At 41.0% G+C, this 27667-nt stretch overlaps 2 protein-coding genes across 2 annotated transcripts; both read left to right on the top strand.

Annotated features, from left to right (window-relative positions):
• The first annotated feature begins 126 nt into the window (after positions 1 to 126).
• LOC115375695 (lipoprotein lipase) lies at positions 127 to 6360 on the top strand. The gene is made up of 10 exons (XM_030075184.1): positions 127 to 313; positions 556 to 731; positions 1518 to 1697; positions 1945 to 2056; positions 2227 to 2460; positions 3334 to 3576; positions 3722 to 3842; positions 4065 to 4238; positions 4345 to 4452; positions 4561 to 6360. The coding sequence occupies exons 1-10, from the start codon at positions 217 to 219 to the stop codon at positions 4625 to 4627; spliced, it is 1512 nt and encodes a 503-aa protein (XP_029931044.1). The 5' UTR covers positions 127 to 216; the 3' UTR covers positions 4628 to 6360.
• An 8001-nt stretch (positions 6361 to 14361) lies between these two features.
• ap1m1 (adaptor related protein complex 1 subunit mu 1) lies at positions 14362 to 27178 on the top strand. Its single transcript, XM_030074651.1, has 12 exons — positions 14362 to 14557; positions 16126 to 16282; positions 16394 to 16461; positions 16572 to 16702; positions 17491 to 17638; positions 17897 to 18023; positions 18335 to 18477; positions 19029 to 19100; positions 19480 to 19638; positions 20424 to 20549; positions 25822 to 25897; positions 26286 to 27178. Exons 1-12 carry the CDS (start codon positions 14516 to 14518, stop codon positions 26306 to 26308), a joined length of 1272 nt encoding a protein of 423 aa, XP_029930511.1. The 5' UTR covers positions 14362 to 14515; the 3' UTR covers positions 26309 to 27178.
• Positions 27179 to 27667: the final 489 nt, after the last annotated feature.

The following is a 27667-nucleotide window of genomic DNA, read 5'->3' as shown; positions in this document are numbered from 1 at the left end:
AGACCAATGGCAAAAGGTCTATAGTCGCACGTGGCGCTGCTTATACTATAAAACCAAAATTTGACACATTTCAAGTCATTCATTCATCATCAGCGCTTGGTTGTTAGAGGGACAATAGAATTCATTCTGGTGGTAATTTCTTGGCTGGGTTGGTGCGATCAACAGTTGAATTCCTCAACCAGGAATATTCTCTCAAACAATTCAAGCCATTGTACTATGCAGGGAAAAGCGATTACCTGGTTATTAATAATTGGCATTGCGATTATAAAATCATGTGAGGCTCTTTCTAACACCATTGAAGCCCCTTCTCTCAGTAAGTTGCATGCCATAGTGTTAAATTCTATCCACATGAATTATAACCTTACTTTGTCATATAGTGGTTTTGGTTGCAACGCGATGATTAATGGTGAAATTACATTCTGTATGCAATCTGGATAATTCAAGACTCTTGTATTAAAATGTCCAAAGCTGACATCCTATCAAAGTAAGTCTGATATTACATCCTAGCAGCAGTCACGCAGCAGCAGTGCCTCACTGGTCTCTGTTCACCTGCAGCAAGTCCCAGCGACGCGCCACTGGACTACAGTGCCATTGAAACCAAGTTCTCAGTGCGCAGCCCGGAGGAGCCGGAGGAGGACCTGTGCTACCTGGTGCCCGGGAGGCCGGAGACAGCCTCGGAGTGCGGCTTCAACCCGGCGCGCAAGACCATCGCTGTCATCCATGGCTGGGCGGTAAGCCTGCAAGCTGCTCTCACTCACACTCAGCTGAAAACACTTGGCAAATGTATGACATTTGCTCTGGCACTGAAAAACTGTCAGGGCTGCTGGACTATGGGAACCACTGCTGCCTATGATCAATTCTCAAAACTACTTTTTAAAATATACTTGCCTGTTGAGGTTTATTTTCTCAGTTAAGTGCTGGATTTAGTTCGCATTAGTTTTTAACCTCTGTCATATGCTTATATTCTATAATCCTTGTTTTACTGATTTTGCTGTTGATTTTACTTTTTTTTTTTTTTTACTGCTTTCTGATTGTGATTTGAGAAATACCTCATAAATAAAGATCATTATTATTGTTACTACTACTACCATTTTGATGATGATGTGACAATACAGTGATAATAATAATAATAATAATAATAATAGCCTAATAATGTATTAATATAATTCTATTGTCTGCAAGTGTGTTTTCTTTTTGCATTATGACTGTAATGTTTATGATGTGCTCATTGGGTCGACGCCTATTGCACTCCTGTCTTGTCAATTCTTCTCAAGATTTCCTCCATTTTTCCTAGTTCAGTTTTTTTTCCCCCCTGACGTATTCCTTTATGAGGACTAGGTCAGGGGGTGTTGTCCTGTTTTTTGTAAATATGTGGACATGTAAAAGTCCTTTACAACTGTCTGAATATACTTGAACTTGAACTTAATGATACCAATACTACTACTACTACCAATAATATAATTGGTACAATCGCAATGGTACTCACACCGAATTCTATGGTTTCTCTCCTGTTCTAGGTGGCAGGATTTTTCGACAGCTGGGTTTATAAGCTTGTTGCTGCTCTGTTTGAGCGGGAGCCCAATGCCAACATCATAGTGGTGGACTGGCTCGATCGGGCCCAGCACCACTATCCCAACTCAGCTGAGAACACCAGGCTAGCCGGCCAAGATGTGGCAAAGCTGATAAACTGGTTGGAGGTGAGAATCTTTGACCCATGAGGTCCCCAAGAAGATGTAAATACTATCTTGATTTGATTATCCTAGACATGTAGAGTCAATGTAAAGATTATTGTCTGTCATACCTCTTGCACTGTTCCATTACATTGTACGATACTGTGTCAGTATGATGTCAGTATGTCATTCCATAGGGGCACCAGGACAAATTCAAAGGTTGACATGTGTTGTATTGGTGAAGAAAGATTCTCATTTAAATTATTGCCTGTAGGCTGAACTGCAGTATGATCTGTCCAAACTTCACCTGCTGGGATACAGTCTGGGGGCCCATGTGGCAGGAGTTGCAGGCAACCTCACCAACAACAAAGTCAACAGGATAACAGGTGTGACCTCTTTGTATTACATAACAAAACATGGGCACATAGCATGACAAAGCGATTAGCAACACCACGGCTTGCATTTTTCACAGCACCAGTGTGAATCGCAGTCATACAGTAGCCATGCCGTTCTTCCCTCTCTTACTTCCTTGTTCTTCCTTTCTTCCTACCTGCAGGTCTGGATCCAGCTGGGCCTCACTTTGAGTACGCCAACGAGCTGCGCCGCCTGTCGCCTGACGATGCGACCTTTGTGGATGTTCTTCACACCAACACCAAAGGAAGCCCAGACTTCAGCATAGGCATTCAAAGACCTGTGGGCCATGTGGATATCTACCCCAACGGTGGCAATGAGCAACCCGGCTGTACTTTCCAGAATGCCATGAAGATGATTGCTACATTCGGCATCAACAGTATGTAATCTGTGATCACCTTAAGTTCAGTAACTGCAAATACTGCACAAAGCGACATTACTTTGAATACTTTTTTGGTGGTTTTAATAAACCCTGTTCAGGTCTACTGTTGATTCATTCTCTTTAACAAAGCTGTTTGCCTTTTTGATGATCCTAACCACTGATCAGTCACATAAACACCAAATGAAACACCAGTCACATAAACAAATTAAAAGTGCAACATGAGACATTTTTAAACATCAGTATGTCATTGCCAAATTGATTATGATACATTAGGATAAATACTATAAAAAAAATGGTATCTAATACCAGAGGTATTGCTGAAGTTAGTGTTTCTCAAAAGTAAGACGACATTTCTCATGAACTCAGTCACTTCTTGTTGCTTCTTTGGCCAAACTTTTTTTTTTTTTCCTGAAGATCTATTTTTTTTTTTTTTTTTTTTTTTGGAATAGACTTTTTCCCCCCCACAGACCTTTCACATGTTCCAGCATCTACCACCGTCAAAAACTGTCCCCTTTGCTCTACTTGCACTGGAAGAACAGCAACATCGTCCAGTTTTGCACGGTGAAGCAATCGAGCAGACTGCAGTGTAACAGTTTACAACCATTTTCATGGACCCAGGAGTATAGCATCGTGACCATAACGAGCATAATAATATATGAAACAATATTGGCTCTCAGTTTCCAGTATAGTAAAATACACGTTTAGTGCTTTTGACCAAGCAGCATCTCTTTCAACAGTGTTTCAAACTACTGGTCACATCATCATAGCTTCCACTCATTAACCCATCTCAGCCATAATTGTGTCTGATGTACCACGTAGAACAGATAAACATTGTTCAGCCCACAGTTGAGTGTGTGTCATCCTTTGCAGATGTGGATCAGATTGTGAAATGTGCCCATGAGCGGTCCGTGCACCTGTTCATCGATTCGCTGGTGAATCGGCAGCAGCAGAGCATGGCCTACCGCTGCAGCTCCAAAGACGCGTTCAACCGAGGCCTGTGTCTGAGCTGCCGCAAGAACCGCTGCAACAACCTGGGCTACGGCGTCAACAAGGTCCGCCGTGCCAGAAGTACCAAGATGTACCTCAAGACTGGAGCGCAGATGCCTTTCAAAGGTGTGCTTGTTGGATCACTCTGCATTCAGGCTGTGTAGCAGCTGAGGAAGGACGTACAGGGGCCGTCCAGAAGTGTACTGGACCATGATTTGATCTGTGTGATGTCTCTGATTGAAGACCTAAAGTGCTTTCTGTGTTTGTTCAGTGTTTCACTACCAGGTCAAGGCCCATTTCTTCAGCCAGAAGAACCTGATCCTCTCTCAGCAGCCTATCCTTGTGTCCCTCTATGGCACTCATGGGGAGAAAGAAAACATTCCTCTTATTTTGTAAGAGTCTTCACACACTCCTCATATAAACATAACATTTATTTATCACATGATATCATTGTGTGCAATCTGGTTATATTTTATTTCACATCAAAGTCCAGAAAGCTAGATTAAGAGGGATAGGAAACAGGCTTACTGAGCCTGCTTACACCGTATGAATAGTTCATCCTATCTCCTTTAAAACTGATCTGACCCTGTGCCCTGTTGCATCTGCACCCTCAGGCCCGAGCTCAACACCAACACCACAGTGTCCTTCCTGCTCACCACTGATGTAGACATCGGGGAGCTGCTGATGGTGAAAATGCTGTGGGAAAGCGATTCCTTCTTCTCTTACTTCCGTGACAATGATTTCATGATCCGTAGGATGCGTATCAAAGCCGGAGAGACACAAGCCAAGTGAGTGTCCCCTTTGGAGGATTCAACACGTAGATTGATTGTCTTTGGAAAAATGTGTGCGTGCAAGTTACTTAGTGATGTCTTTTAACACTGGCTTCATCTGCAGGGTAAGTTTCAGAGCTAAAGATGCAGAATTTGCCCACCTGGTTCAAGGAGGTGATGCTGTGACGTTTCTGAAATCCAAAGAGGATCAAAACAGTCGGCGGCGTGAAAGGTGAGAGAGGATGTGGGCCTTCTGCAGTAGTTCAGCTTGAACTAAATGAGTTTTTAGCCAAAATTCTGTTTCTACTTTTATTTATTTATTTATGCCCCCTTTTTACAGGTTACACAGGCGCAAGATGCATGGAAGTTTCTTCAAACAAGGCCAGAATGAAGCTGCCATTGCTTAGCCCTTGCCTCTGTCATTGTCATCAACAGCAGAGGAGAAGCACTGACAGTCTATAAGTCTCCTCTAGAAAACAATTCTGTATACTGCACTCCGAAAACACTTTAACACTGTTGAAAACAGCCATTAGTGATGTACCTTGCATTTCTGGGTCTATTTTGTTGTTTGGCAGTCAAATTTTCTAATTCACATGGATAATTGGCCAAGAAATTTCCAGCATAGATAACAGTGGAGCTTGATAGGTGAAAATTATTCACCTTTGTAAATAGCTACTGCAAACAGAGTCAAAGTACAAAGGTTTCTTTCTAGACTCACAATTTTACAACAAAGTTCAACCATCCATTTTACAATCAAAGACAGAAGAAAAAACAGCCCCACTAGAATATTTGTACAGAAGCTAATTACGACCTATAGTTACGTTTTAAAGTTAAGCGCCCTCTAGTGGTCATGTAAATAACAACGCTGTGGTCCGTGTAACTGTATGTTCAGACCAAACATGAAGCAAGTTTTGCCCGCGCCAAAATTGCATTCAAAGTCAATGCAAAGACGTAAATAGATACGAATTCGCGCTGGGCGACACGATTGCCAGAATTTTCCACATCGTAAATGATGCAAAATTCACATATTCGTATGACCTGAAATTTTTCAAGTCAAGCGAGAAATTCATGGCTATATATGTGCGAGTCCGCAATGCGAAAACTCACTTCGGGTTTGGTCTGAAAACACAGTTAGGAGACTGGTGAGGTTGTTGATGGGTCAGTCAACATTATCAACCCAGTTTGACTCCTGTCTCAAGTGGGGGCAGTGTTTCTTTTCAGGTAGCTAATGTTAGCAATCTAACATGAGCAACTGTAAGCAAATGTTTTGTAACCCAAATCCTGACCCTAACCATTAGGCTGCGACAAACCTTTCCCTAACCTTAGCAATAACCTACGCAATAACAATTCCTAACCTTAACCTTAAAGTTTTTGTAGTGGCTAGTGAGCAGACATTTGTTAGTGAACAATAGCTCGCTCAGGAAACTGTCCTTTGAGTTGTGTTAGAGACGCTCCTGTGGATTGCATGTGCTACTAATTTAGGAAACGCTCCTATTGGTTGAAACAAAGGACCGTGAAACAAATGACACATACAGCCGTATGTGTTGGAAGATTTGGAGAGGAATTGTGGGAAATTTAGGAAATCACTAGAGAGCCATGTTTAGGGAACGTGTGTACTCAAGATGCATTGAACATCACAAATGGATGATTTATAACAGTGTCAGATTTCCAAGGATGGATCTCTCTTGTAATATCAACATGACCTTTGCTGTCTCTTGTTGACAAGTCCAGAAACCTGCTGTGTGCTCTTTGGACCTCCACACATGATTACATAATCTGCTTGGAAGTGTGAGCTGTGTTTGAAAATCTCAGGTATTCAGCTGGAATAGTTTTATGTAGAAGTCGGTGATAAAGCACAAATTAGAACTGTTTTTCTTTGGAGTCATCCTCAGTAGCCTGCGGTATGTAATTCAACATTCCTATCACGGAACCAAATTCTTTAGTACAGATTTTTTTTTTTTGTCCTGTCTCAGTCTGTACTGAATATTTTACGATTATATTTGTTTGCACTTTTTGTTTCATTTACAGTAACAAAGAAATAATGTAAACCACACAAGATCATTTCAAGCAGTCAGCTTTAAGTATGTTTGAGTAGCAAAATGTTACATTTTAATGGTACAATACATTGTTGTTGGAATAATTTTGGAATCATGGTTCTCATCTCATCACAGTGGGGTCACTGTATCTTGATAGCTTTTTTTCAAGTATTACATGCATCAGTTAAAGAAAAGCCATTCATCTTCAGTGTAGAGCTGATATCATGTTGCTTGCACAAATCAACACCATATGGATGTTCATCTTTAAAAGATAATTATGTACTTTACATTGTATTTATTCATTATAACAGCTTTTTCCAATTACACTTATAAAACTCCTAATTTAACAAAAGTGTTACACTTGTAACTGTAACTATCTATTGTTTTAGTTTTCAGAGGTGCTTAACTTTTATACAACATATTCTATATATTATTTTTCTTGTCAGAGTTTGTTCCAAATAAATACCTTATATTTCTTTAGCTGAGTCCACTGAACATCTTTCTTCTACCTAGTATTTTTTTTTTAATTATTTATCTTACAGATATTTGTAGTTGTCAAAAGTCTCTTTTTATATTGTGTGTAGGCTAATTTAAATAATAATCCAGAATATTTTACTTTAATGCTAGGAGTTGCTATGTGAGTGTCGGTGTCACATTTTCCATTTGCTCATTTTAGAAAACATCTTTTTTTGTCCTTTTTTTGTCATTCAGTGACCGCTGTCATTATTTCTTTTGAATCACAACATAGAGTATATGTAAAACATCAATCCAAAGCTCACACCTTTAGCTGAATTTCCAGGTGATAAGTGAAGTGTATAGTAGCCCGTTTGCACATCATGAATCAAATTAGAGGGCCCAATATTTTAAGAGCTTAACCTTGCACCCTGCCTTTCACATCGGTGGGTTTGTCATTCTGCACTGCCGAGCTTTGTTCAAATCCACAGAACTGTATTTAAAATCCTAGGGGAGCTCTCCAAAGATCCCAAATATGTCCTGCTGACTTATAGGAAAATGTGTATAAAATGATTACACAAGACATCTAGATATTTTGTATTTGATGTAATTCTGCAGCCATAAAACAATGATATATTGAGTTTGTACACTGAATCAGATATAAGCTTCAGAGTAGCTTCAGCCAGCAGATACACGATATGTGACTTTGTTGCACAATATGGAAAAAATGTCTCTCACAAGTTTGAAGCTACTTTAAAAATATAAAGTGCAACACTCCACTCTCTCTTACCACTCAAGGTGCGCTTTAGGGTGGCTGTCACCCTCACCATTACTGAAACACTATATGTATACTTATGGAAGTGTCAAGCAGTTTTGGGAAAGACATCCATCATCTATCATGGCGTGTGAGTCAGTGCCTGGGTTTTATGGGAGGAACGGGAGAAACCACTTCATATCCTGTCAAGTCTGTCGTGTTTAAATGCACGCTTCCAAAACCTTGATTCATTTTAAAGTTATTGCTCCTCAGCCCACTCGGTCTTGCTAAGAATAAAACTATCAAGCTGCAGAGCCTGCCAAAACGTGAGGTGTTCACAAGTGTGACAGCTTGTAAATGTCACGGCCAGTTGTTACTGCCCTGTGAAACAGTGACACCCTCGCTGCAAAAACATCCACCTCCTTAAGCAAACATATTGCATATTTTTTTTCCTTAAAGCTAGAGTGAAGATACTGAATATGAAACTCAAGACATCATATGAAACTAGACAACCTAAGGAATCTATTGGTACCAGGTATATCACTGGTAATAGGTTCTGTGGGCTCCCATGGGTCTTGCAGATATGCCCACCTTCTGCTAATCCCATGCAGTTTGGGCCACAAACCCTCCAGTCCTCATGTGTTCTTGTGGCCTGTTGTAAAATGGTGTGTTTGTGCAGACTGGGGCCTAAACAGTGTTGGAGTTGCATCAGTTGGCTTTGACTGGAAAGCTGAGACTCTTGTGGATTCAATGAGCCACATTTGATTCACGTGTGATGATGTTAGCCCCCATAGCAGCCATTTCATTAGAGTGAGAGCATTTTTTGAAACTTGATGTCACTGTATAAAATGACCTATAGTGACCTCTAGGATAATCACAGCCTCATGAAACTTTACATCCACAAACTAAAGAACGAGGGCTTTCAGAGGATGTCTGGTTTTCCAGGTATATTGGCAATAAAAGGGGTTTCTGAGCAATTTCCAGACATAGGTGCTCACCATCCAATTGCCAAAAAATATATAATTCTTACAGGAATCTCCAAATATCAGAAGTTTTTGGCTCTTAATTAAAGCATGTTTTTTCTATGGTGTTCCTTGCTGTCCTAATGTGGTATTCTGAAGGGATTTTTGACAATGGTTTTAAAGCTTGATCAACGTGCACATTCTCCTGAAATGGGTGGTGCTAGGAGCAGATCCCCAGACACATTCACTGCAAAAAAATCACAACTTGCTCCCGCACTCACATTAAAGCTCTGCTGTTTATTGGGTCAACGTTTCGGTCTATCAACCTTCATCAGGACCAACATTTTGCAACTGTTGTGTGTCTTCCTTTTGAAACATCAGTACACCTATGCAATTAATTGATTGCAGGTGTTTACAATTATCAAAGGAAGTGACCTCATCACAACACTGGAAAAGGAAGAGAAGAAGAACTAGATACTAACTGTTTAGAATATTGAGTAAACAACAGTACACTCAAAACCACAATAGGAAAAAAAACTTGTGGCAAGAATAATAATCATCAAATATAGATGTTAACTCCACCAGCAGCCCATCATCTCTGAAAATTTTTTTCATTTTTGACAATGGTTGTCAATTCTCAAGAGGTCAAAATTATGTAAGAAATGGTATCAACATAAAAATTGCTACAATAACTTATGACACATAACGGAGCATGAGAGTGACTACCATATAGCTTCCATTATAATGTTCTAAACCCATATACACTTTCAGAATTTGAATAGGCAGCTAAAAACAAAAAAACAAGGTTTATTACAGATATATGACTATATTTGCTTGATACACAGTGCTGAGGTGCATCTTAAATCAGTCTTTAGGTTCCCACTTCTATGTGGCATCTACTGATGACATTTTATCCCCATGAAGATCCACTGCCCCCCCTAAAATGCGTCTGAAAAATGGGGGTGGACTGGAAAAGGTCAAAGGTATATTTTTCATAAAATAAGTGATCTGCCTTCTCTACTTGAACTTCTTACAAGACAGTTCAGCTGCATCAGAGGCTACATCTGATCACTTTGACCTAATGTGTTCAGTAGGTCAAAAGTAGGTCTGAAGAAAAAAAAAAAAACAACGAAATTAAAACTGAAAACAAAAAAACAAAAAAACACAGGACTCAGCCAAAACAAATGTACTTTGATTGTTTGCCCTTCCAGATATGTGCTGCTCACCTCGGTCACAAACTGTCACCAGCTTGAAGTGCACCACTTTGTAGTGTCGCTCCTGTTATAGTAGCAGTGAGTCTGTACACATGACGTCAAAAGCCATGTCAAGTCTTGTGATCTCACTTGCATACAAGGTCAGCACAGGGTCAAATCAGCATGAGACCGAGCTAGGTGCAAGTTACTGTGTTTGGGTTTATTCAGTTTTGTCAACCGGGGTTAAAATAAATCATGAGGAAAACTGTTGTGTACTTTGTGTTTTAACCCCAACAGGATTACAACAAGAATAAAGTGATGTTCAATAATCACAAATATGTCCATAACTCAGTTTTGGGGTGTTAAGCAAAACCCAGATAAAACATTATAAAATCAAGTTTGCTATGTAATTGTTACTGAATGTTTAATGTTTCAGCTTACAAACCATGTATAACATAATCAGTTTTACTCCATACATTGTGGACTCTGAATGACTTGAGAGTGAAAGAGTGCCGGCAAATCAGGTGGCTTGCAGGCTGCACCATGCACAACACAAACAGTGATCATGCAGCCATGTTGTCTTTATCTGAAGAACAGTGGCAGGATTAGTGGGTGCACATGGCCAAAGAATGAGCGGGCACCTAAAATGCCATGTGACCTGCTCCTGTTTAATCAGCCAATCACTTTGTCCCAGAGGATGGCTGGCACCCTCACAAAGAAATGTGCAGTTCTGTAACTCAGTGCAGTTTGCCTCATAGGAAAGATAAAATCTTGCAAGTTAGTCAAAGTGCATAGGGGAACATAGTAAGCACCTTATATTTCACCACAAGGTCCCTCTCTTCCCCTGACTTCTTTATGTAACGCACTGGTAGTCCACTATGGATATATACTTTAAAAGTGCTCTAAAGACTGCATCTCCTCTTGTTTGATCCAGTTTATTAACAGTTTGTCTGCTGTTTTGAGGAAAACAACCCATTAAAACATATGGAGCATATGTGCATCTTGGTAATACAAAACCTAATTATTTATTTTTAGACTTTGACATTTTGACTTTGATGCATTTCTATCATAAATCCCACTAGTTCTGGTGCTGGACACACTTGGCTACAATTCAGAGAGTCACACAATCACTTGACTAATATTCCCATTTGATACAAGACAGAATTTTACAGAACATTCTGCTTACCCAATGGCGGACTTGGCTACCAACAAAGAAACAGTGTTGGGAAGAAGTGACCCAAGCTGGCAGCAGTGCCTAGCATTGGGAAACAACCTGCAAGCAGTTACACCATCACTGAAAGTGCAGAGAGAGAGCTAAGAAAATGACCAGGACATGAGACATGACATGAGACTCAGACACACTCGACAGTGGTGCAATCACACCCTGAAACAGACACGAGCATCAATCAGATGAGCAGATAGGGACTTAGAGTGTAGAGGTGTCATCATCATGACACCACCAACCACCTTAAAGTTAATGGAAAAATGATGGGAAGACATAGTCCTTTGAATTTCAGTGAAACTTGACATTATGTTGTGTGGTTTCAACCAACTGACATGGATCAGAAACAAGTTTTATTCAAAGACAGTTTTGTAATAGGTGCTTTCATGATAAATTCAGCATGTGGATGCTATTCAAAACCTTTCTGGCCTTTGCTGATTAGAATATAGAGGTTATCTGCATTGAAGTACATCACTTCTCAGTACATACTAACATCTTCACTGTCTCTGTGGTACATTTGTCATAGAATGATTATAAGGTGACCATTCAGTGTACAGCAGTCTTTCTCAAAGTGCGGTCCACATGCCAATGGCGGCCCTCGGAAAGGTTTCTGGAGTTAATCTCTTAAACTTGATATACTGTCTTTCACAGACTGTAGCATGCTCAGTTTTACCATTGAAGGTACTGGTATCATACTACCAAGGGAATCCATTGGTACCAAGCATGTCACCTTTGCAGACGTGTACACCTTTTGCTAATCCCATGCAGTTTGGGGCAAAAACCATGAAGTTTTTGCAACCTAATACACAGTACTTTGCTTTTAAGAATGGTCAAGCTGCACCCTCTTGACTAAGCTGTCAAGTTAGGAATGGTTGCATGACACCTACACATCACAAGACAGATTTCATTATAATTGCAGATATGTTAGCCGGTTAGTGAGCCCTTACACAAAAAAATATTGTGTCAGTGAGAAATGCAGCAACACTTCGTAGTACTTCATGGGTCAGCTAAAGTGATGTGTGTGATCTACAAGCAGGTGAATGTAATATGCAAGGATTTTAACATAAATCAACAATATGATGCCAATCATAAATGTATGACAAGGTCACAGACAAGCAGTGCACAACTAAGCTTGAACAATTTCAGAGATCCTTAACCGCCCAGCAGCCAGTTTTCACAAATCTGTTGTGGCCTCATTCACTACAAATTGTGTTTATCTTACATTATTGGCTGCAAACCGTTTCCAAAGCAGAAACTGTAGACATGCGCCTTTGTCATTAGCGCATTTTCTCCTCCAGAAAGCACAACATACATTTCTCACATGATTCATAAGTGGCATGACTTTCCTGAATGAACCTCAATCTAAATAAAAGTTGGATCCTCAAATTGGGACTCAGTCATCAAAACTTTGAGAACCTCTGGTCTATAATATGTCTACCGTGCCTTTTCATACTACTACTACCTGTAAAATTACTACTACTACTGCTAATAACAATAATAATACCATTTCTACTACCACTATTTCCTAGTACTTGCTAGTACTTGGCTACTACTAATAATAATACCCCATGGAAAAGGCCTCCTGCTGGTTCTCCACTTGGAGGTCAGAGGTCGGAGTAGAGTCAGCTGAAAAGCATCAGCCTCAGAGCTGGTAGGGGTTCAGTGTCTTGTTTAAGGACACTTCAGCAGGTTGGATGTTTGCAGAAGCAAGGGCTTAGATCTGGCTCCTCCAGCTGACAGATCTTAACAAAAGCAAAACAGCATTGGAACTGATCTTGACTTATGTCTTGATGACAACAGCTGGAGCGCTGCAAGTGTAAAATTAGTGTCAAGCAGTTTTCCACTGGATTTGGTCCAAAGCCCAGAGCTGAGTGAAGCTGTTCTCGCAGTCTGCAGCGCGCGCTGAGAGCTGACCCTTGGAATGAATGTCCACTTGGCAAAAGCTGTCTTTTTTCACATACTCTTTGCACACATGCAAACACACACACACACATACACACATACACACACAGGCTAGATATCATTGATGTGGTAAGTTCTCCTAGTTTTAAAGGCTGCATTACAGTAAAGAGATGCAATTTTCTGAGCTTATTAGACTGTCCTAGGTGCTCCATGATCTGCCCCAACCTGTTTCCACATTACTAATGACTGTTCATTACAAACCTCTTCACATTATCAATATCAAGGTGTTTAGTCAAAGATATTGTCATATCTGATTTTGCCCATACCACCTAATTCAAGTCTTCTCAGTTTTCTACCATACAGTGTCAACATTACCTCATCAGTACCTGGTGCTAACTGTGAAGCCTGTATTACACTCTCAGGCCATATGTAAGTGGAAAAATATACCATCTCTTGTAAAAATGCTGTTGTGCACTCTCATTCCTTTCTCATAAATCCTTTGCATTGTTCCTTTATCCATGTCACCTGTGATGTGCATACAGAATAATCTGCAACACACTGAATTCGGGAAAATATTTATGTCATAATACACAATATGCGTTTTTATTTGTGTAATAGAGGATATAGGTGACCTAGATCTGGTTTTATCCACAGCTCACTCCCTCCAGCTTTCCTTCTGCCTGCCTTTGCAGAAGGTATACAGTATAAAGGGTAAGAGAGCGTGAGCCAGCAGTAGGAATAATGCATGGACCAGCCAGAAATAAACAATTGACGTCAATCCCATTTGTTATTTCAGACTAAGAATGGCATCTGAAACACCTACACAAGTCTGCATGGCGGTTCTGAGCGCATGCTGGCTGTAAACTGATTGGGGGGGAAATATTTGGGTTACTGCCTGTAGCAGGGGGTAATGTTTTCAATCCTTGTATGCACCTGAACTTCAAAGCTGATTCAAATTTGAGATGATATTCCATGTTCATCTCTGTCAAATGCTTTGTCTGTGCAAGACAACCACCCTTTTCTGCTTCAAAGTCACATATTGTCTTTCTTCAAACAGATAGTCAGTACCCTTATCATAGATGTCTCTTCAAAATCCATTGATTTATTTGTATTTTTTGAATTAGTTTACAATTTCCCACATAACATAGTCTTAGAGCAGCAGCATGGAGAGGATCAACAGTAATATGGCTTAGAGCTACAAATCCTGCGCTAAGATCTTCTATTCACATACTCCCCCTAGTGTTGACAATCACATATTCCTGAGATTACTTTTTTCAAGCCTCACATAATCTGGGAAGCAAGAGGGAATTCTTGCCCTACTTAACAAAGCGAGAACGAAAGCACGCATGCATTCGCTTATGCAGGCACGAACGCAAACACACACACACACACACACACACACACACACACACACACACACACACACACACACACACACACACACACACACACACACACACACACACACACACACCAGCAATCCTGGATTAAGACTAAGAAGTGGTCATATGGATAAGTGTGCACACCACCAAGCTACAATAACTTGAATGTTATATCCCTCTATGGAGTTCTAACTCCTCCCAGTCCACAGGGGGCGCTAGTTAGGTGGCTAGGTGTTGTAACTAAAAAAAGGGAAGGGTCTCCTTTCATTTCAGTATTGTCAGAGATGCTGACTGAAAGTGTGTTACTCGATTTTAGCCAATAACCGTAACCAGCTATCATTAGTAAAGTCTAAAAAGCGAGCTTTAATTAAGCTCGCTCCGTTAGGTCAAGATGTCTGCTAGTGCTGTGTACGTGTTGGATTTAAAAGGAAAGGTAAGATAACGGGACAGGCGCTAGGCTGCTATGCTAACGTTAGCTAGCAGGCTGCCTATTACATTCGTACTGACAGCTCATGATGTGGCTCGGCCTGTCGCAGGCTGGTTAACCGTGCCTTTCATGGACTGGCTGGCAGAGTTTTGACTTGTAATTTCAGACAGTACAGCCAAATAATGCCAGTTTCATGTCACGGTAAACTGCATAAACTAGCCAGCATGCACTAGATAAATATGGTAGAGTCACTAACAGGTGGTCAGCTGTTTTCTCTCGGAGAGGAGGGCAAATCCATCTTTTATTTGCAGAATGCAGCTTTTCCACCTTTTTAGATTGGGTTAAATCAGATTGACATGGGATTAGGCTGTTGTGCACTTTTTTTTTTTTTTTTTAGCAAGTTAGCCATGAAATACCCTTCTCTTGTATGGAAAGCTGCGCAAGCCAAGACTCATTCAAAGTAATGCAGATTATGACATGGTTTGGCAATTACCTCATAAAACTTTACATGCAGCCTTTTGCTCATTTTTAGATTCTCCCGGTAAGTTTACCGCAAAAGTAATTCATCAAGTTCATGTTTTTTTTTTTTTTTTTTTTTAAATCTTGTCATTTACAGAACTGGTGCAAGGTGCTCGCTACCGCCCACCACTGTTAGGTTTTGGTGGAAGAAATAGCTGGACTTGTTAAAATGAGGGGAGTGTAATCGAAATCGCTGCTTCTTGGTTTAGTGGCTCCATGACGGATTCATGAGTAGATTTATACACCTATTCTGCCATATTCTACAAGCTGAGCGAGATAAGCCAGTAAGCAAATCAGCATAAAGTGCAAGATTTTTCAATGGAATTCTGTGCCTTGTAGCATGAAACACATTGTGGCAAAGGGAAAGGGATCATACTGATGGAAGTGATGGAAATTATATAAAGATAGGTCTTTAAAAGAGACAGAACATAGTACTTTTTGAAAATATAGTTAATTATAGATAAAGTTAAATATAGTTTGTTTTTTTTTTTAATCTGTGTTGATACCTGTCCATATTGCTGATAGTCCCAAGCACTATGTAGCCCCAAGGTTTAAAAGGGCCCATCAGTCTATCAGTCTCCATATCCCATAGATGGGACTCCAAGTGGTAGAACAGTTACTATTACATTTATAATAAACTGTCAATCACCCACACTACAAATACAGATCCGCATGCTCTACTGTATAGATATCATTTAGTCTGCATAGAATACCTGTGGTTGCACACAATAGGTATGTGTTTGTTGACACTGTCAGCCAGTGTGAGCGTTGTTGGTGTAAACGCTGTAGTCTGTTTGAGTGAAGTTTGTTTGATTTAGATATCAGAGGACTGCTGTCTGTGCTGCTGACCACTGGTGACTATTTGTGTATGACAGATGGAGTGGAGAGGGTCAAAATGTATGTGCATTCATGCGGGGAGGGGCTCGACAAAAATATTTGCAGTGGGCTTATCACTATTATGTTATGTAACTGGTCCTGAGGATAACTGCAGCTGTTGCCAACACCATGTAGCAGATATTTGCTAGCTATTCAGCAATACCTGACGCCCCTCTCAGGTGCTGGTGTGCCGCAACTACCGCGGAGATGTGGACATGTCGGAGATTGAGCACTTCATGACCCTTCTGATGGACAAAGAGGAGGAGGGGACGCTCTCTCCAATCCTGGCCCACGGAGGAGTCCGCTTTATGTGGATCAAGCATAACAACCTCTACTGTATCCTTAATCATCTGTGCATGGAAGCAACTTGATGTTACTGTTTTTTGTCTGTGCTGCTTAGACATCATCTGCTCTTTTAGCCAAGATTCTTAACACACATCACCTCAGTGGTTGCAACATCCAAGAAAAATGCAAGCGTCTCTCTGGTTTTCTCCTTCTTGTACAAAATTGTCCAGGTATGATTCCTTGCTTATCAGTTCATGTCCTTATTAATAATAGTACCACAGCCATGTATTTAATTGATGGTGGACGGGCAGATTTATGAAATTATTTTTGTGCTCTTCAGGTTTTCTCAGAGTATTTTAAAGAACTGGAGGAAGAGAGCATTCGAGATAACTTTGTCATCATATATGAGTTGATGGATGAGCTGATGGACTTTGGCTACCCTCAAACCACTGACAGCAAGATTCTGCAAGAGTGAGTATCATCTATGACCATAGCCATGGTATTCATTAGAGTGGTCTATAATTATGATGGCATTTTGTGTAGTCTCTACTTACCAATATAGTTTGTGCATTTAAATAGCTCTTAGACTGACCACAGACTTTGAATATGTGTTGTTTGCCAAGCAACTGCTAAACTAGATTCTGTGATTAAGTTTGTTAGTATTGCTATGTTGCCAGTGTGTTGTCCTGTTATAGCTGTCAAAGAGGGCTCAGTTTAGGGCTGAACAATTAATATCAAGATATTATTAGAATCACAATGTAAAGCACAATGTAAATTGTGTGACGTAATACCATCACAAATGAAGTATTATGTGGTGCTACAAAGATGTCCTGGCCTACAAATTGTATTCTCCAGACCTAAGAAAAGATATTTATGTGGTACAAGGCACTTAAAAAGAAATCATTATCATAGGTATTTTTTTCAGTAAAAATAGTAGTAAATAGTTAAAGTCATAGTAAAAAACTTTATGATCCATATATATTTCCAGTAAAACTGTGAATCACATTGTTCATCCCTGACTCAGTCTCTCATCATTTAAGTTGTGCTTGCATGACTGTTGAAAGCGGACATGTAGCAACCCAGCTCTGGATTTCCCCTACTGTTCTCCAAGTGTAACTATAGGTCAGACAGAACTCTCTCAGAAGTCATGAGCGTCTCCAGCCCCCTTTGATGCTTCTTGGAAACCCGCCGTCCCAGACAGATCCTTTCCCTTTTTGCCTGATTCTGCCTCTCACATTTGTTTACATTTTGCCTCCCAGATACATCACCCAGGAGGGACACAAGCTGGACACCGGCGCCCCACGCCCCCCTGCCACAGTCACCAACGCCGTCTCCTGGAGGTCAGAGGGCATCAAGTACAGGAAGAACGAGGTCTTCCTGGACGTCATCGAGTCAGTCAACCTCCTGGTAGGAACTGCTCATTTTAGAAGCCCTGTGTTGCTCGAAGAATGCCTGCCAGAGTTTGTAAACTTCCTCCCTGCATGCGTCACCCCCCCCCAGTGAGGGTGTGAAGCTCGCTGGTCTTGCAATGTGGACAAATTCTGTCACTGAGTAGCTGACACTGTCTTTTACATTCTGCTCATATATTACTCTTGCTCTCTCTCCCTGTCACTATCCCTGTCACTATTACTAACCTTTAGCCTGCTAACTCTCTTTATTTTTCAGGTTAGTGCCAATGGTAATGTCCTTCGTAGTGAGATCGTTGGCTCCATTAAGATGCGAGTCTTCCTGTCTGGGATGCCTGAGTTGCGACTGGGTCTTAATGACAAGGTTCTGTTTGAAAACACTGGACGTGAGTTCTCTTACATGAATATCCAACCTGGATAAAACTGTTTACAATGTCTTCTTATATGGCAATGTTAAAAGGATGATTGGGTTAGAAATAAGTTGTCATTCATAGAAAATTATACAAAAATGACTTTCACACAGACGTTCAAGCGTCAGCTGTATTGAATCTGGTGTCCGTTGCACACTGAAAAAGCCCTAGAGATTATTTATAAGCACTTTTGGACCCCAGCGTGATTTATACCAGTAACACAATACAGATGCATTCCTCTTGTATTCCCGTCATCCTGAATTTTTCTGACCTGTTGTGCTCTGCAGGAGGGAAGAGTAAATCAGTAGAGCTGGAGGACGTCAAGTTCCACCAGTGTGTCCGTCTGTCTCGCTTTGAGAACGACCGCACCATCTCTTTCATTCCTCCTGATGGAGAGTTTGAGCTCATGTCTTACCGTCTCAACACTCATGTGAGTACTTGGTGGTTTACAGTGCGATGCCCTGGTGCAGAGCCAGTCTGAAATTTGCATGTGCCAACCACCAAACACTAGTAAAAATTTGTTTACAGTGAATAAATCATCTCAAAATCAATCATGGGTCATTGACCTCTCCAACCGGTGTTTCTCTTTGCCACCTTAGATCTCATCATTGATGTGTAAAATTAAATAGCAAGAGCAATCCTCAATGCAAAAGTTTCTCCTAGATTTCTTCCTGGCCATTCAACTCCTAGAAAATTTCTATTAAACACAAAAAAAAAAAAAAAAAAAAAAAAAAAAAGTCTTAGGCAGGGTGCAGGGTTGTTCACTGGCCCCACCAGCCTTTACAACTGTAGTGGAGGCACAGCTGTCTACCCAGATCTCCCACAGGTTTTGTTAATTGCAGTAATATATGTCATCCACTAGGGGGTGACTATGTCGTATCTAATCTTAACTGGAATGTCTGCTGAACTTAAAAAAATGCTGCCTGAAAACTGAGCCATTTGTGGATTAAAAAAACTGTAAGTCTGCTGCTTATGTTTCAGGTGAAGCCCTTGATCTGGATCGAGTCTGTCATTGAGAAGCACTCCCACAGTCGAATCGAGTACATGATCAAGGTTGGTCACCCCTTTGGCTTGTAGAGCAGATGTTTTTTTTAAAGATGTCATCATTGTTATAATCATTGAGTTTGTATAGAATTTTCTTTTAAGTTGGTCAGAGCACCAAATGGTTTGTGTTACCTATAGTTCATAACAGGTCCAGGTAAAATGTCAGCCCCTGCCAAATCTGAGTTGATTTTCAAAGAGTTTCCTGTGATTGTGTTAACTTTTAGGGTGTGTATCTTTCTGTCTTATGTGACAAACCCCAACTTTAGAGATTGATACCAGCACCGAGAGTTATTTTGAAATGATCTTAATTACGTAACACAAGTCTCGCTGAACATAAAGCTTTAGCGTGAGCTCTTGTTAAACTCGACCTGCTTGTTTCTTGTCTTAGGCTAAGAGTCAGTTCAAAAGGCGTTCCACTGCCAACAATGTAGAGATCCACATTCCTGTGCCAACGGACGCTGACTCACCCAAATTCAAGACCACAGTGGGCAGCGTGAAGTGGGTGCCAGAGAACAGCGAGATCGTCTGGTCAATCAAGTCCTTCCCTGTGAGCAGAAATCATGACTCATGAATATCGGGCCTATGGTTACAGACAGCTGCAAAGTCTAAGTTTGGCTTTTTAAGTAATACCTTAAGCTTTTTGAGTTGTAGTTTGCTCATGTTCTTCACCAGTCACTTGCCACATTGTGGGGAAAAATGGTTTGTGCATTTGTCTTTCACTTTAGAATTCAGTATGTTTGCATGCGTACAAAAAAATCAGAGTACTGACAGTTACCCGGTTATTGCAGGAAACTGGGTAACGCGTATATGTGCGCCACGATAACTCAAAACTCGATTACTCAGTTGCTGCAGTTGACCTTTAGCCGGCCTTTGTTTTCATCAGAGGTTAACATTGCCATACCATTATTAAGCATTCTTCCTCAATCATAAAGATCAAGTAGTTTTTACTCTCTTGGGCATTGTACAGTATGTATTTATTGTGCTTCAGTTGTGTCAGCTTCCTTATCAACTCTCTCCCCTTAAAGCCACTCAGAAATTGGTGTATGGATTTACATGGCACAGTAATTGAGCTGCCTTACCCCAATTATGGAGACTGGCTTTCTCATTTACATGGTACTTGTGAAATCTTATAATGCCACACGAGGGCGTATAACCCAATTGTTAAGGTGTATGTGAAAGCAGTAAATGCTAGTTTTTCTCTTTGAAGCCTTGGGCCATTGTTAAAGTCAAAAACTCAAGACTGTCTTGTTGTCACTTCTTATGAGTGTAACACTTTTTCTTAATGGATTTTTAGTTTTGTGTAACATGTATTTGTGCTGTGACTCTCGACAGGGTGGAAAGGAGTATTTGATGCGCGCACACTTTGGCCTGCCCAGTGTAGAGGCCGAGGACAAGGAGGGGAAGCCACCGATCAGTGTCAAGTTTGAGATCCCATACTTCACCACATCAGGCATCCAGGTCTGCCTCACACACATACACAACAGAAACGTGTCGAAATATATTTGAAAGTAATCCTTTAGATGGTTTGTTTAAACCTACTTGTAGCAACACAGGGAGATAAAATAGGATGGAACTTGATTGTTCATGGGGACACTGTATACACTCGAATGACAAATGTTACAGTGTTCTCATAAAAACAAGTTGTTGATCGCAGAAAAGATTACTACGATGACTTTCAAGTAGTCAAAATATTCTGTCCTTTGTGGCAAATGCGACCCATCTGGTAGCAATCGGAGCAGGTTCAAACAAATGCTCCAATTTATTTGCACATACTGTTTGATTGAAGTCGCATTCCCATGCATGCAAATCTTCAAAGTTGTTTGCAAAATTATATAGTCCAAATAATGTGTGGTTCTTAGTTGTTTTCCTGTCATCCTGAATTTAGAAGTCATGGTAACACTGTTGATCATCTGTCCTGCCTCCCCTTCAGTGACGGTGCTCTAGATTTGGCCAGAGGGGGCAGCATGGTAGCGGTGTGGGAGACCCTACTTGGGGAAAACAAAAACAGAACTGTTGAGTTTTTTTTTTTTTTTTTTTTTTAGGTAGAGAGAATTCCTGCTGTTGAACAAAACCTGCTCAACATCTTGGACTTGGCTCTCTCTCCCCACTTTTATGACAGTGATAGTAACTCTTGTCCTGTGATCGTCCCTCACACTCGTCGTGTGATTACATGTGCAGCACCGTGCAGCACCACAATAACAGTGCCATTTCCCCATGACTTTTTTTTCTCATGTAAGCAAACAGTGACAACCTGCAAAACTAGTTTATCTCATCAATTTGTTTCCTTAAAGTAAGTGGTGTTTTTAAACAGATGTAGTTTTTTTTTGTTGTTGTTGTTGTTTTTGCATGCTTCTGTTAGTATGATCTAAATCAGTGTGTCTTTTAAACCACATGTTTTACAACATTACGTGATGCCTCTGCCAGATGCAGTCAAGTTTCAGGAAGTGCTCTTCAGCTGGCTGGCAGTAGGTTGATACAGACAGTTTACCAGCTCCAACTTAAAGCTGCTGCTGAGCCTATTGATTTAACCCCATTCCCTGTCAGCTAGAGACATGCTTTCCATACTGTATGACAGTATCACACGCATATTCTGTATTTACTCATTCCAGTGCCTCACGATACCCGTAATAGCTTATTAGTTTATATTCAGAGAAATATTTCAACCTAAGATACCATTTTTAAGACTGCGCTGTTGCATCAAATTTAAGAAATCTAGTTGTGTGCATAGGTTCATACACATTTCCCCGTTTATTGATTCAGCATGACATATTTGGTTTCCTTGGAAACCTTGGGGTCTTGACCTGAATTGCAAATAAAGTTCTGTGGCTTTGAGCAGAGCGTGGTCACACAGCAGGTGTTTGTAATGATGGCTCCACCAACAGGACTGGCAGAGAGGAAGAGGTTCAGTGCTGCTGCTCTGGCCAGTGCCGCCACTCGCTGCCAGTTATCAGTATTTGTCTTCTAACCTAAACTTAGCTTTGCTGCAAACCATGTGTGCATAACCCCAAAGCAGTTTTTCACTCTGGTCGTGCAATTTGCCTTTCAGCATTCACACCTCTGCAGGTGTAGTCAGCCTCCCAGGGGTTTTATCTCTCACCACTGGCATTTATGAATGTTTTCCCCTCTAACTTTCAATAACAGTAATTACAAATAAGCAAGATTACTTGCTTATTTGTAATTACTTAGTTTCCAAGACGCATAATGAAATAATATGACACAGGGCTGTAGTATTCCTTGTTTGTAAACGTGTTAGATGAAATTAAGGAAGTGGTGAAGCTAAATTTGTTGGTTAGGTTAATTAATCCTCCAAAGTAAAACATCGCTTTAAAGATACCAAGAAACTTTTATCAACAAACTTTAAAACAGCTTAAAGTTTTTTCATTTCTCACAAGCGGGAAGCCGAGCTTGCTGCTGCTGCTAATCCACCAACATTAATTTCATAACTTATATTACCAGTTTCTGTATGACTTCCACTCGGAGATCACATTTTCCAGCAACTCCAGATTTCCTATGATCGTCAATAAACATTATTGAGTTGCATGGACATTATGCAGCCCACTCGGAAACATGAAGCACAAACCCAAACTTAATTGAAATATATGATATTTGTAATTGGGGCGGTTTTGGCCGTATAAGAATGTTTGTCATTTTCCAAGGTAATTGGCCAGCTGAAAGAAATCATCTCCTTTTTCCTTCCTTCCTTCAAATGTTTGCCAATCCTTAAACGAACAGATGCTCATAGGAGACCAAGAGCATTACGTCATGGTCCATGGACAGAAGCAGGTGTTGAATCACTTTGCATGTTGGTGGAATAAAGCCTGTCAACAAATATCTTAAAAGCTAAAATACTTAATATCTAAAAGGGATTGACATCACGTTATTGCAAAAATGATGGAAACGGATTTTAGAGGATTAGTTGCTTTCATTGGTGAATAATTAAAAGAAAGAGGACATATGGGTTATATTGACATAGGATGGAAGAAAAAGATAGGAAGTAAATTTTCCCAGCTGTCTGTAAAATAAAAAAAAAAAGCTAGTGCCCTCAATTGGTGAATGTCCATTATTTGGTGCCCAGAAGCTCACAAACACTTCTCTCGATGTGTCGCTGCAACCTTTGAGTGCACTTGCGGTCTCACAGGCGACAGCCACAGCGAGGCATATTCCCATCGAACCCCTGCCAGAACGCCAGTGGCCTTTTTTCCTTTATTACAGGGCAACGGCAGACAGGGTCCCAGCCACTAATGCGGCCAGCAACACCACTTTCTACGTGTGAGAAGAGGCTGCGAAGTTTAATTAGACGCATGCAAATATCAAAGCATGAGAAAGTTCCTCTTAACTCCACCACTAAATGTAGGGGTGCGCACATATGAAGCACGTGTGATGCAAGCAACTGCCTCTTGGACGTTTAACTAGAAGTGGCAGTGCTGAAGCTCGTCCGTGTGGCGATAAGAGGAAAGCTGCAATTCACAAGTTTAATATTCTCTTCCCTTAGGTGATTTTTGGGGGGGCCTAAATGAGTCGGCAGATGCTCTTTGGGCCTATAGCCTCTACCAAAACCCTGATAAAGCCAGACCACACATGTAGTCTGTACTTAGCAGGCTAGTACAACTCACGTCCTCATTTTCCCTTCTCAACTTACAAGCCATAATGATATTTTGCGGAGGTCGTCTTTTGATGCTGTTTTGCTGACTACAGACCCACGGTCAGGCCGACTGCATGTTTGGCCGCCGGCTTCCAGGAGAAGTGCTGCGCCGGCAGACTCGGTGATCCCGCGTCTATGTGTTTGTCGTCATGTGTCTGGTGGCCACGGCGCTCTCTCGCTGTGACCTCACCGTGTAGTGGAAGGTAATAACAAGGCGGCCGCAGCGAGGCCTCACCAGAGGCCGGCTGCCCGCTCGAGCCGCAAATTCCTGTCCCGTCTGTCCCGCTCCAGCTGGGAAACGGGCACCGTGGAGACAACGGCCGAGGAGTCAGCGCCGACCTTAAAATGGCCGCGCTCCCGTCCTCCGCTTACTGCGAACACGGTTCTGCATTTTTGCAAAATGAAAAGGATGGCGTGGATGTGCGCTCGCGTTCCTGTGTCTTTGCTTCTAAATGTGCGTTGAGCTTCCTCGCAGTTTCTCTCCAGCTCTTTCAACTTCACTTGCATGAAAGAGATGTCTGTTATTACTGTTGAAGCGCACAGAAGCATAACACACGCCTGTTATTATTTCTGAAGTGCACAGCAATTTGTACAACAAATGACAGATACTTATTCTAGATCATTTATTGCTGCCACAAGATGAAACGACCCACCACACTGAAGTCAATTGATTTGTGTGATAGAATTAATCAACATGAATTTCCTAGTATTTTTTTTTAGGTTTTATTAACAGATAATCGTGAGAAACTGACACTCTCACAAACAGTGTGTTACAGTTCCAAGAAGTTTGCAAAAAAAAAAAAAGTATCAGATGCAAACTATTAAATCCTCACCAATGAGAAAATGGAGGTGGAATCCTGTCCAGCAGTGTGAGGACGTATTTTTGGAGTGTTTTCTTGAATTTCTGCTGTGTGGTAACACCACTCTGGTGAAATATCAGTTAATGGCTTGTGAAAGTTGTATCTCAATTATGCTGACATGCATGTTTTTTTTTTTCTCTCTCTCTCTGGCTTTAAAAGAGTACACTTATGTAAATTAACAGTGTGTCCCTTGAAGGCAGAGGCATGGTGTTCTGTGAGCTGCTTCCCTCTTCTCACTGTGACTCATACTACTTCCTCATCAACAACACTACTCTTACTACAGCTCACAGCTCACCGCCGGCTTAGTGCTGCGTTCATCTGCACTTGATAGCTGCAGTTGCATTGCACAGAGCAGGAGACCTTCACGTGCCGTTTAACTTGTGTATGTGTTATAATTAACTCGCGCGGCTATGTGTTTTATTCCCATCTACAGATCCTTAAAAAAGTAAATAGTAGCCCTTAAATGTTGTTAAAACGTCTCACATTTGAACTTACAAGGTCTTAATTTCACCATTTCATTTATCCGTCTGTTTTTTGTGTTAAAAAGAGTTCTGCTGCATCAGTCAACATTTCTGATGTTATAAAACTGAAGTGCACTGCTGAACCTAAACTGCCTTTACAGTTAATGTACGTGTAACACTTAACCTGTAGATGAATCCAACTCACTTGATACTCAATGCCATACTTACTGTCTTAGGTTTTTGTACAAAAAAGGTAATGCTGATATTTATTACAGTGCCACCTTGCTGTGCAAGCTTAGTACAGGTACTATATTTTCTAGAAGTGTTTAGTTACAGAGATTCTTAGACTCCTACCCAAAACTGACCTGTTCACTGGAACATATATATAGTGCTTACCTTTATACTTACCTGCAAGATATGTTTGAATAAGAAAAGGCCATTTGTGGAAAAAAAAAAAAAATCAGCCTTAAGTTGTGTTAAATTGTCTTTAAAAGGTGTTAAACAACATTTAATTGTAACTCTGTGATGCCTGTAACTTGTATATGTTCTAAATTAGTTATTCAGTGTGGATGTTCACTAGATATTGATTAGCATCCCACATTCCTCTGTTATTCTTTGCAGTAGCTCAGATTTGCAAATAAATAGTCCACAGCAAATATTTTTGTAATTTGAGTTTACAAATTATTTCTTACCAATCATTAGCAAATGATTTAATGATGGGATTTATCTTTTTTTTTTCACTGACTTTTTGTGGTTTACCTTGACAGGTGCGCTACCTGAAGATCATCGAGAAGAGCGGGTACCAGGCCCTGCCGTGGGTGCGCTACATCACCCAAAACGGTGGTAGGTTAAGAGTTCACTGTCACTTGTGCCAGTGTTGGGCAACAGTTGGGCAATGCGGTGCAATGTGGTGGGAACTAAACTTGAACTGGGGTAGTTCTATGAAAAAGGGATACACTACAAGAACAAGAGGCAGTGTGGCAACGTCCTGTGAAATGTGAGAAAGTAAACTTTTTTTTCTGTCAAGCTTCCCTGATCTTCATGCTGAGATTACCAAGGTTGCACATGTTGGTCTTTTGCTAATGTTGCCACTAATTGCCAAACATCCTCATCTCATTTCCTTTGTGTACCATTCAATGGGTGGAAAGCATCAGCTGCCTCCCGTTGATTTCTCTCTGATTCGCTTCTTTTCTTCGTCCATTTGATTAAGTCTTGTCCATTTCCTCTTCAGATTACCAGCTCCGGACCCAGTAGGCGGGGCCTCAGCCTGCAGCAGGCAGGTGGAAACCACAGAGGGCGGAGTCCACTCACTAATGTGCTTTCAATGGCAGGTGTCAGTCACGTGACCAGAGGACCACTGTCAGTATCTACTTTTGTTTTTTTTTTTTGTTTTTTTTTTTTCTTATTTTTTGTATTTCTTCAAGTTCTGCTCATTTCCAATCAATGCACATATGACATGAAACCTTGGGTTGAGTGAGGTTTCAACAAATGATGATCTACTGCAGTTTTGGCTCCTAATATGAGCGGAAGAATAGTGTAGTCATGTTTACATCCAAACTATACAGTTCCACGTCGCACACAGTGCACTGTGCAACTGTCCTAATGGGTCAAACTGTTTGAAAGCAGGTGTTACAGCTGTCATTTCACCAGTTACTGTAATCACTTCCACATCGGTCAGTAACACAGTCACTCATCAATCTTAGAGTATGATTTATTTTTTATATGAAACAGTGTTTTCTTTTGTCATATTTCTTATTTGTCGATTATCTGTATATATTTGTGGTATGTTAATGAAAGACGTGTTAATTAGCTCTCTTGTAAATTAAAGCCAACGTTCTCTTTTGTATTACCACCTCTTTGATATCAGCCCGTGTATAATCTGTAGCCCCCAATGAAAGCCAGTGTAATTCCTCCGTGTTTGGCCATTACGCTTTTTTTTTTATTTCAGTTGCTTGGACTGCTTGACATTCGGCTTGCCAAAAATGTTTAGTATGCTCAGTTAAACCTGCACAGCAAACAGAATGCCAGATGAAAAATCCCTCTTTCCAACCCGCCACCTGTTTCCCCTCCCCTGTGTAACCACACTGTTTTAAACCATTAAATATCTATTTAGAGAAAATTGTTTAATGGGCTCCTCGTGTCATTTTATATCTGATGTCATTTGAGCGTGCCACTCACGCGGAGTAGAGCCGCCATCGCGTCATCGCCAAGCACCTGTCCCACAAGACGGCGTGGAATGCTGAACGGAGGGGAAAGCTGTGCAGAGAGAGGGTTTGCAGGATGGGGGGGGGGGTTTCCTGTATATCACGCCTGCGGTTGTAGCTATCCCTGGATGGTTCTTTCCACCCGGTCCTGGAGGTCTTTTCAACAGTGCCACTCTTAATATGCGAGGCCAGTGATATCATAGGGTATTTGGCGCCAGCACTCCGTAAACATGCAGGGGAGCTGGGAAGGATGTGACTCAAACTGTGGTCAACGGTCACACATATTCTAGAGAGCGCTGTAGGATTGGACCCAAACAGACCAGCTATTGTTCATGTCGGGCCCAACGGCCGCGGTCCCGCGTTAGGTCATTCTTTAAGTTTGTCCTGGTGAGGGGATTGTGACACACTT

The sequence above is a fragment of the Myripristis murdjan genome, chromosome 17 (genome assembly GCF_902150065.1).
Source record: "Myripristis murdjan chromosome 17, fMyrMur1.1, whole genome shotgun sequence".
Lineage (NCBI taxonomy): Eukaryota > Metazoa > Chordata > Actinopteri > Holocentriformes > Holocentridae > Myripristis > Myripristis murdjan.
The sequence above is the reverse complement of the archived record's forward strand: the minus strand, read 5'-3'. Positions and strand labels throughout refer to the sequence as shown.

What these genes read in the sequence shown, in the direction of transcription:
- LOC115375695 (XM_030075184.1), top strand. Translation starts at nt 217, where the DNA reads ATGCAGGGAAAAGCGATTACCTGGTTATTAATAATTGGCATTGCGATT. An exon ending in AGCTGATAAACTGGTTGGAG is followed by an intron (nt 1,698 to 1,944) that starts GTGAGAATCTTT and finishes TATTGCCTGTAG; the next exon opens with GCTGAACTGCAGTATGATCT. An exon ending in GCCGGAGAGACACAAGCCAA is followed by an intron (nt 4,239 to 4,344) that starts GTGAGTGTCCCC and finishes CTTCATCTGCAG; the next exon opens with GGTAAGTTTCAGAGCTAAAG.
- ap1m1 (XM_030074651.1), top strand. Translation starts at nt 14,516, where the DNA reads ATGTCTGCTAGTGCTGTGTACGTGTTGGATTTAAAAGGAAAG. An exon ending in TCGAGTCAGTCAACCTCCTG is followed by an intron (nt 17,639 to 17,896) that starts GTAGGAACTGCT and finishes TTTATTTTTCAG; the next exon opens with GTTAGTGCCAATGGTAATGT. An exon ending in TCACCACATCAGGCATCCAG is followed by an intron (nt 20,550 to 25,821) that starts GTCTGCCTCACA and finishes TTACCTTGACAG; the next exon opens with GTGCGCTACCTGAAGATCAT.